Below are 11,365 nucleotides of genomic sequence, written 5' to 3'. Positions count from 1 at the left end.
CTTAATATTGAAACGTCTAATAATACAGTTTAAATATGCTTTCAGAAAGAATGACAAACCTCTCTGTATATCTTCTGGGATATTTATAGCACATTTGCTAAATCAAAGAGTAGCACTGAATGAGAGTAGCAGTGAAATTGTGGCTTTACAAATTTTGGTTTTCTTACTGGGAACTGGTGGATGACATAATAAAGGTGAGATGGTAAATAGAATGGCTGATGGATGACTCGGTAGAAATACCAATTGTATTTTTGAGAAAATGTGATATGAAATTAATTGAAACTTCTAGAAAGGCTATCAAAGCTATATTATATAAAAAAATATATTATATGAAGAACAAATAGATAAAAAAAATTCGATACCTAATTGAAGTTATATTTCAAGTTTGAAAAGACAAATTTAAGAATCATGAAGCAGCTTGATCTTGTAGAAGAATAGAATCCATTTACTTATTTAATAACATTAGATGAAACAACAGATTCTCAAGATATATTAAATGTATTCGTCTGATGCAGAATATATTAATAATGAAGGTAAATATAAAGAATTAAATAAAAAAATATTAAATCCAGATGTCAGTGATTCAGAGAGTAAAGAAGAAAATGACAAAAAATGAAAGTTCTGATGAAAATAGTAGTACTGCTATGGTGGAAAGGAAAGAAGATATTATAGTAGATAACACAGAGACAAATGCAACTGTATTCAAAAGAACCATATGTTTAATAATACATTCATCATTTGATTTTGAAGAGTATGCACACAAATTAATGAAAATACCAGTAAAACCTGGTCAAGAAACTGAAGTATATCATATATTCTTAGATTGTTGTGCAGAAATGAAAATATATGAAACATTCTCTAGATTGTTGATTAATCAGTTTTGTGCCATAAAATATGTCACACCATTTAAGTTCAACTTTTTTAAGATTTATATCATATAGTACTATTTAAATATAAATAAATTATGTAATGTATCAAAATTTTTTGCTCATTTACTATTTACTAATTCTATATTGTAGGAAGTTTTCTATTGTATAAAATTAATCAAAGACATTACAACAAGTTCCAATAAGACATTTATCAAAATTTTGTTTCAAGAACTTCCCGTATATATGGGACTACTGAAACTTTATCAATATGTGAAAGACATTACGTTAAAACATGTATTTGATGGATTGTTTCTCATAAAACACTAATTTCACAAGAAATTCTTTTTTGTCTATTGATTTGGTTGGTCTCACAGACCACTCGCACAATCTAAAGAAACATTTAAAATTTTATCTAAAACCTGCCATAAAAATTTATAAATAAATATAAAAAAATATTTTTTATTTTGTGTAAAGTTTTTAAATGACCTTAAGAAAATTTAGCATCATGTAAAATCTAGCTCTTAAAATTTTTACAAATTATTTCAAAATAACCTATTAATACTAAAATTTCCTATAAACTAATTCTAGGAAATTATTTTCTATAACAATATTTTGTTTCTTAAAATATTATAATTTTGTCCCAAAATTCGTTTTTACACACAAGCTAGAGAGATTATAATATTTATACCATAATATTTATATAATATTCGTAAAAAATTTCCTTTTATGTCATTCGTACAGATTTACCTGAAAAGTATTATTTATAATATAAATTTATGTTATTAACAAGAATATTAAGTCATCGTATTTAAAATATGCTATTACCGACAGTATGAAGATGTGGTGTGTGCGACGCGTGTTAAGTTCGCCCTGACAATGAACGCGGAATAAATGCACTTCTATCCATGTGACCATGTGGGTGTACCAGCATGTAGCCTATTTTGACGGGGGAATCACGTGATTAAATACTTAGCCGTCGCCACCCCGTCACCACAACTGTGAGCAGACCGACACTATGCCACAACCACAACCCATAGATACGTAGCTCAACCATTCCACATCCTTCGGAAGCAAGCACGGCTAACCGAGGCTCATCTTTAACGTGCGCATATATATATACATTCACACACACATACGTATACATCATACATTCAATAGATACGAAAGCACGATAGAGACGAAACTGCTAACGTGGTAGGTAGTGGTTAGACACACAGAGAGCGCGGTAGGAGGCCAAGCGCTGGCTTGGTGTTCAGAAGCGGTGTTAACAAGGGTTACAGTGAACTTCGCTCGACGACATGATATTCGCGAGGCTTGTGTACAGTCTACGATAATCGTTTATACCTAAACTAAGAAAACCATGAGTGTTCAACACGATCATACACATATACAGGACTATTATATACTATATATGTACATAAAATTATGTATTATACATATACATAATTAAGAGTACAATGCTCTGTATGGTTACAAAGCTACACAATAATATACATCTTTTATAAGTGCTATCTTCTCGTGTTTACATACTCGTACAGTTAGAGTGTACGTGTGTAGATGTGTGCATGCGCGCGCGCGCGCATGTATTTGTGTGTGTGTGAGAGAGAGAGAGAGAGAAAAAAGAAGCAAGGTGGAGTATTTGTATCGCAAAAACGACGTTCCATGGGTGAGTGGGGAGGAGAATACAGTCTTGTCATAAGAAGTGCCAGTCTAAACAGTAATATCCAGACGAACTAATATCACGTGTAGACTGTGAATGATTCTTTTTCTTGTCTGTGTATAATCGATGTATGTATTACGTTGATAATTGACGTACGATGTCATAAAGAATAATGCGTGTCTTTTCGAGTAGTCGGTGTCTCGGTGCGATCGATATTACTCGGTCGCGATGTACCGAGTCGATTTATTCTCCAAGAATGTCACTCGTCCTGGTGATAATATTCATCGATCGAACGTATCGTCGATATAATTACTGCGACAAATAGCATTAACGAGAATATTTAATTGGTTGTGTCGGTGGTGGTCATACGGTAACGACCGAGAGTGGCCAGTGTAAAGTGTAGAGTGACAGTGGCGACGACGGTGGCGGTGACTGCGACGGCGGCGGCAGCGACAGTGGTGGTAGAAATAGCTGTGGCGGTGGCGGTCGAATGGCGGTCGCGATCGCGATAGCTACTATAGGTGACGGTGGATACGATAATATCGCGGACGGTGACGATAGAAACGAACGCCAGTGATAACCAAGCTCGCGACACAATGCGCGTACATCGCTCCAGAGAACGTAAAACTGATATGAAAATAACGTAAAACATGGGAAAATATGCAAATGAAATCAGCGAGAGGTAGAAACGGAACAAGTTGCGAGGAATAATTTCATCGATAGTGTATTCCAGTAGTGTATTGGTAATAAATGGAAAATTGAACGAGAACAAAACATTATACAGATTATACGTATATTGGTAGTGGAACGTACTGAAGGATTGAAAGAGAATTATCATGTACATGGAGGTTCCGTTGCGATGGACAATAGACTGCGGATAATATAATATTACAAGGGGAGAAGACACATGAACGGGTTAAGCTTGTTCCCGAGTGAGAAACAGGAGCAATGAAGATGGAACATAAGATGAACACTTTGTATCTTTAGCCAAATGTTAAGCTTTTCCGTATAATGAGGAACGGGAGCTAATACGTCGAATTAAATATTCGGAGAGTGAACGTATATATTGTGGGTGTAAATACGCCTATATTATGAGTCGTACAAAATAGCGTGGTATGTCACGAGTCTCGGGAATTTCGTGTGAGCCTGTTTTATCTCCTGCAATTCTTTTCACGTAGACACGAATAATGGAGACGTTATTGCCGGGGAATACGAACAGTCAATCGTATAGCCCGCAGCTGAAGACCGTGTTGAAGACATATCAGTTATCCGCTGTAAAAAGCTTACAGGGTCCGAGCTCAGCCCTGCTTGGTATGGACTGCAAAAGTTTACTGCAGGAACAACCTTGTTATTCTCCCAACCGATCGAGTAGTTGCGTTATCGACTCCGAACAGATCTCCAAAGACACTGAAAAGGACAATAATTCATCAGTGACGCCTATCGGCCCTTGCAAAGTTCGCAGAACCGATCAACCACTCGAAGATTCTGACGAAGACCCGCAATTGGAACGATCGAAAAATATCTGTGAAAAGAGGGAATTGGAGTTTCAGATACCCATTTTAACAGCTCCAGACCAAAGTTGTTCTGAAAGATGTGAGACGATCTTGGAGGGCGAGAGAATATCGTGTTTTGTTGTAGGAGGCGAAAGGAGGTTATGTTTACCACAAATATTAAACACTGTTTTGCAAGAATTTTCTCTTCATCAGATCAATCAAGTTTGCGATGAATTGCAAATCTATTGTTCACGATGTACCAGAGATCAGTTGGAAGAACTTAAGCATTCAGGAATCCTACCACGTAATGCTCCTTCCTGTGGCCTTATCACTCAAACAGATGCCGAGAGGCTTGTCAGTGCTTTACTACTACGGACAGAGTCGTGCGATCCCTCTCAGATCAGTAACCAAGATAACATCGACAAGAAAGCATGTACTAAAAATGACAATGATGAAGAATCCATTGTCAAGTTTAAGGTGTATCATGAGTGTTTTGGAAAATGTAAAGGCATCTTTGATGCAAGTTTGTTTGAGTCAGATGATTCAGTGTGCATAGAGTGTATTGAATGTGGCTGTCAATTCTCACCTCAACGTTTTGTCAGACATGCTCATAGATCTCTTGAAAATCGTACGTGTCATTGGGGCTTTGATTCAGCAAATTGGCGGTCATATTTGTTGCTTTCACGAGATCAAGAACATTATAATAAGTCACTTACTTTGTTTCGAGAATTGAAGGAAAAACATCTTACATTGGGTTCCAAGCGAAAATCAGAGGTATTGTATTCCTATATTGTTTTCATAAAAATACTAATTCCTAAATTATTTTCATAAGTAATATAATAGAGAGGAAGGATGATATTATGTTATATTCACAAAATATCTAATTTTACATGAAAGAGATATAAATGTCAATTAATATTATGATTTCATGGTACTGCTTATATATCAAAAAATAAACAGAATGGAAAGAAGAAAATAAAGAACCCTTTTACAGTTGCGGCATGATTCAGAAAAAATAAAACGAATTAGGAAGGATATAGGAAGAGAAGATTGTCCAGGAATTTATAATGGAAATGGCTTGGGCATGTATCATCCTGTATCTCAGGTAGCCAATGCAACTGATCCATATCTACAAATGTCATGGGCAGTCTTTGAATTAGCAGCTAGAGGAGCATCAGCTTTTAGACCATGGAATACCACAAATACTTGCAAGCATAAGGATAAGTAAGTATATTAAATGAATACAGTTAAAACAATTTGAGATATTTTATAACATGCTCCTATTTTTTCATAAACAGTTCATCGTTGGTGCCTGCGTATCTCAGTCGTGGTCCACCTGTACTACAACATCCAGAGCACGTGGTTCCTCTCTCTGAATGCAAACGTTTTGAACCACACTTTCAACCAAATGTAGCCTTAGCACCTATACCTGCACCATCAGTGCCTGTAGTACTTCCACCATCTGCTCACCACCAACGACGACATCATCATGATCATAAACGTTATAACCATCACACATCGAGTTCTAACGAAAAGAAAGAAGCTTCGTCGGATAATGTCAAATCTGAGAAAATATCCCCTAGTTCTGGATCTAGTATTGGTGTATATTCTGCATTCCCTTCTTACACACCTGGAAGCAATCAAAAAGAACTGCCTCAAAAAACTAAACATGAAATGGGTGAAGAAGAAGAAAGTAGTGCTGCTGTAACATCGTCTACGATAAATATAGAACCACCTTTGGCTGAAATTGGAACCTCTTCACTGGAAAGTGATTCTGATTCGGAAGGAACGGCAGCGATAGATTTGGAGGAAAGGTTATTAGCTTTGGAAGCACCACAAGATGTTTTGGAAATGGCGCGACGCATAGTTTTAGAAAATGCACAATTACGACGTCATCGACGTTCGGATGCACGTGAAATATTACGATTACGTAATCAATTGCAAATGCAGCAAATACAATCATCTAATGATGGTGATAAAAAGGAGGAACCAACAAATGCAGCGAGTGCAGCAGATAGTACAGAAGGTAGTGAGGAAACGGAAGCTTTATTACCATCAAATAATAAAGAGTCTGAACCTGTTGTTCTAACTGTTAGTAAAGAATAAAATCAGTGATTAGAGTTTTTTAAATTATTTAATACAAAACTGCTCAGCAATTTTTTGCAACGCTCATCTTTTATTGGATAAGCATGCATTAAATTTAGTACTAGTTATAATAACGATAATGATGAATTCTAAATAAATAAAAACTGTTTAGGTTATGTGATAAATAGAAAGCCTTTAACATCATAACCATTAATTTGAAATTTTTATTGTAACCATACTTTGTTTATGTCGATTTTAATTAAAATCGAATGTAGATATTGTAATATAGAGAAAAAGTAACATAAGTTAACCAAAATTTACCATGCCATTTAATATAATTATACTTAATAGTCTTTTTAGCATGTTCCGTGCCGCGTGGAGCGTATAAGCCCCACGCTGAATTTCCTGTCCAAGGCATTTGGAATTTTAGTGGAATAAATGTTCAATCATGTGTTTGTTAAAATAATTCCACAAATTAAAAAATAAAACAAAAATTAAATTTATTGCTTTGATCTCTAATACGTCATAAACAATACACCCCTTTCTTGATAATTATGTTATTTGCACTATTATTAATATTAAAATATTTTAAAAAATTTAAGGCATAAGCAAAACTATCAATCGTAATAACGTGGGGCGTATATGTCTGACGCGGCCTGAATGGAAAGTAACAAAAAATTGGTCCGGCACGGAACGTGTTAAATAGGTTTCCTGTGCATATTAAATATGCCGCAAGATTTTTATGATCATTCGTTTAATTGTAAAATTAAACAGTGGTCAGAAAATACGAGATTAGATTGCTTTCCATTTACTTTTTTATAGTCATGATTGCATAATGTAAATATGATTCAAGTACCATAGATGTATGTTTATATTGATAATATTATCATGCAAAATATTGCTAAAGTACAAAAAATCTTTAGGTGCTATATTATTATATTAGGAATGTTCTAAGCAAAAATCTAGGTGTATTTCAGCAGTTCGTATTACACCAGAATATCAGAAATCTCGATTATGTTCTAGTTATCGTTTTTATAGCGCGAAACAATAATAAACAACAAAATCATATTTTTCGCTAGTAATCTTCATATTTGAATAAATAAAATAAGTTAATTATTTATACATTTCAAAATTATAAAATTATTATTCAAGCGATATGCTAAATCGAAGAAATTTAATTTATATAAAAAAATTATTAACTTTTTGTATGTTTAGTTATTCTTGTATTATAAAGAAACTTAATTCCAATTATGAACAGTTGGATTGAAATGAATATTGTTTTATAAAAAATACGTAAAATCGTGTTATGTATATTTTCTCTCTCTCTCTTTCTCTCTCTCTCTCTCTCTCTCTCTCTCTTTTTATCTATCTTTTGATATCAATATTTATTTGTGACATTGTATCTACATATCATTTTAGTTATATGTAAAATTAAAAGAATTTGACCCTGTGGGTTTTAAAACATTAAATGTGATTTATTACAAATATTTTTACACGATCAAAAATTAATTTGTATAGAGATAATACAATCAATATTTATAGAGAATTCTGAAACGAAATTACAAGCACAATTGATTCTTATTCAATGTTATTTTCATTTTTATTTGCTATAATAGCATGTACATGCAATAACAGAAGCAACACATTTTTTCCAAGTATCCTTGCAAAACCAATATTGATTTAGAGATGCATATATACCTAGAAATACACACTAGATATCTAAGAATAAAAGAATACGCGAATATAAAAATATAAAGGTATAAATATTTATATAATATATATCTTTATATTTGTATATGTTATCACTATATATTTCTTCTTAATCTTATTAATTTAAATATTTGCGTATTCTTTTATTTTCTTAAATCTTTTGTCACTGTTTTATTTGTTCCATCTCACAATATGTAAAGTGAAGCATAATTTAAACTTAAATTTAAACTGAAATTTTGAAAATTCAGTGTACTCTTATTAAATTATAACAACATGAATTTCTTTCTTCTTTTAAAGTGTTAGTTAAATATTTTAAATGTATAAAATATTTTAAAAATTAAACATGTATTAGAAAGGTTGTTTTATAAGCTTTAAAAGCTTTTTGTATCAGGTACATATTAGAACAATATGATATAAATCTTACACATATTTACATATGATATAGCAAAAGAAACAATAATTATATATTTGTGTATTTGAAATATACATATACACATATTTCGAGACTGCTTCGGAGATCTCTTATCACGTACATTTTTCTAATATAACAAGAGTGCCAGTAATTCTTGTATCATATTAAAGCACAACGCATTAAGAAATTTCCATTTTCAATTTTATTATTCATAAAAAAACACTCGCTTTTTAAACCTAAGTAAATCATGAATTTTCAAAGCAATCTGTTAGAGGAAGGGAAAAATTGATAAAAGTGTATAAATACAATTGATAACGTAGGATAAATACATTCATAATTATACTCCATATAACATTTGATCAATATATATATGACATGTATGTTACATCGTATTGTTGTAATAATATAAGTATCCCACCTAAGGTGAACAGTGTAATAATTTATGATTTTCATACACTCGGTTTATTATAGAATAATTAGAATATTGTGGTAAATAGTACATGTATGAATCGCGTAGGAAGGTCGGTTTTTTTTGCATATATCTGAGATCTGCGTATAAAAATTTCGATAAAAAAATCATGTAACTGCCATGACTAAAGATGTATTTTAATTTCGAATGGGTGATGTATTTTAAGTTAAAAATGGGAAGTTTACAAATAAATACATAATATGCGACGCCTGACTTTATTAACATTTATGCACGAAAACGCGTTAATGTGGATTTCGTTCGTTCGAATAGATATTATTCTGCCAGTCGGCTCTTGAATTAATTAAGGTGATTTATAAAAAGTAAAACGAGATGTTATTAAGTGTTTCGTAAATAAGAAATATCGTTATTGTTATGATACATTTAGTTCAATTTGAAAAAAATGAGAAGACATAATCGCGTGCGCGGGTGAATAGTAATTGTAGTATAATTATTGCATTATTATACGCATACGCTCAATATTGTGCGCAATATTGTACTCAGTATGCGTATATTAACACATTAATATTAAAAAACTCGTTCGATTCTCATTTCAAATGCTAGGCTATAATAGAATTCCGTGCTCACGTTAGATGTAGATATGAAATACCAATCGAACGAGTTTCCCATTGTTTTCTCTTTATATATCCATGAATCCAGGATTCAAGAAAATAAACTATTGAGCGATAGATAAAGCGTTCATTATGCTAAATATTCAGATGCAATAAAACATTATTATTCGATGCAATTTATTTCATAGAATTAAACGACCTTATACGTGATAATTATAAGATAGAATATGCGTAAAATATTGCTTTATGATCGAATTTAGTAATAATAACTAGTGTGTTTATTGATCCTTGTTAACATATATAAATAGTGTGCACACTCTTTCGAGGATAATAGAACGTTTTATTTCAGACTGACGTCGAATTTGTTTTGTCCATGAAACAAACAACAAACAGAAGCTATCGGCTATGTTAATTGACTAGTAATATGGAAATCATTTGTATTTACCGGGGACGTGGTATGTATGTATATTATGCTAGTAAAATGTGCTGAGATTCTTGCGCGAATTATCATGCACGCTATCAATAGTTTATTTTCTTAACTTACACTTACTCTTCGATAGATGGCATAATAGAGTTAGACGTACAGAAGCTCATGAAAGTATTTCAACACTTGTCAAAGAAAACTTTTACGTATATATATATATACGTAATACATATATTGTATGTATTATATAAAACATTTAAAAATTGCAGTGGCGCTGTAATGAGACATTACTATCATCTTGGTCAAATTTGAAACTAATCTGAAAATGTATATACAAGTTACAAGATATTTATTGCGAATATATATTTAATAAAAAATTAATATACAGCATGAGAGAGAAAGAGAGAGAGAGAATAACCGTTTGAGTATATAATAAATGTTAAAAATTGCACTACATATTTTGTATCTTCTATGTACATTTTCTAATATATTTCAAACTACTAATATACTCATGGTAACTGGATCTCATCACAATGTTAGCGAAATATTAAAATGTCTTGTATCACGCACACAATATATTCATAAAAGTTTTTTATAAGTGTTCGAATATTTTCGTAAGCAACTGTAAATGTGTTTCGTACACTACATAATTAACGAATACTCATAAGAAATTAAATACATAAAAAAAGTGCAATATGAAAGTACAAAATTTGATGTTTTATTTGAATTTTGTATATTTTACAACAAAAAAGGTGAAAAAGTGACAAAAGAAATATGTGGATGGCTTCTCCGATATTCTAAATTTTTTTAAAATATATAAGACTTTCGAAAATGTTTTACTATCAGAATCTTTAATATATGTAAGGCCATGTCTCTGATAACGTACTTATATAGTGTTGAACTTTTGAATAATACTATCTAACTATAAAAAAAAAAAAAAAAAAAATAATGAAAGCGGTTTAGAACAATTTAACGTTATACAATTTTCTAATCACTTTAAATATTATCTTGAATTTTTGTATGATCGAATTTCTATATTCGAACGACGAATTCCATATTCTTATGGGTCGATATTTAACGATGGATATATGAAATATAGCTCCAGTATTGATCTGATTTTTGGCATAATTGTAGGGTAAATGTATATATAATTATTTTCCAAAAAAATACTCATTGTTGAATGTATATGAGGGGAAATTGTTATAGATAAGGCTATTATCGTCATTTATATTAATTGAGATAATAAACGACGTTTCGATTAAATAAGATTTTTTTCATGTTATTGCTTCGATTTCTTTTCATTAAACTTATTAATATTTATAGCATAATAATTTATCCAGAAATAGAATCACAATTTATTTTCACAAGTATCTTATTTTCATTATGTAGAAAAGGTATTCTTGTTTCTCATATATATATAAATTTGGAAAATTATTAAGCATTTTTATTTTATTTATTTATTGACTTAAAAAATTCAGTATTACATATTATTTAATCTATGTAATTTTTGTATCAAATTTGTTATATACATATTTACTCACATATCAATTATTCATATTCATTAACCAAAAATAATTTAAAGTATTACTCTTTATGAATCTTTTTTTTTATATTTTTAAATTACTGCAAAAGTTGAATACTAGGTATATATTATTTAAGTTCTTGACGAATTAT

The 11,365-nt window shown here is 31.2% G+C and overlaps 1 protein-coding gene and 1 pseudogene across 1 annotated transcript; both read left to right on the top strand.

The window, feature by feature from the left end:
• The first annotated feature begins 218 nt into the window (after positions 1 to 218).
• Positions 219 to 1,331, top strand: LOC126917920 (pre-mRNA-splicing factor CWC22 homolog; annotated as a pseudogene).
• Positions 336 to 10,957, top strand: LOC126917918 (ski oncogene). Its single transcript, XM_050725348.1, has 4 exons — positions 336 to 533; positions 1,611 to 4,796; positions 5,017 to 5,246; positions 5,321 to 10,957. Exons 2-4 carry the CDS (start codon positions 3,717 to 3,719, stop codon positions 6,126 to 6,128), a joined length of 2,118 nt encoding a protein of 705 aa, XP_050581305.1. The 5' UTR covers positions 336 to 533; positions 1,611 to 3,716; the 3' UTR covers positions 6,129 to 10,957.
• Positions 10,958 to 11,365: the final 408 nt, after the last annotated feature.

This window comes from Bombus affinis, chromosome 6 (assembly GCF_024516045.1).
Source record: "Bombus affinis isolate iyBomAffi1 chromosome 6, iyBomAffi1.2, whole genome shotgun sequence".
Taxonomy (NCBI): Eukaryota; Metazoa; Arthropoda; class Insecta; order Hymenoptera; family Apidae; genus Bombus; species Bombus affinis.
This window is presented reverse-complemented; position numbering and strand designations above follow the sequence as displayed.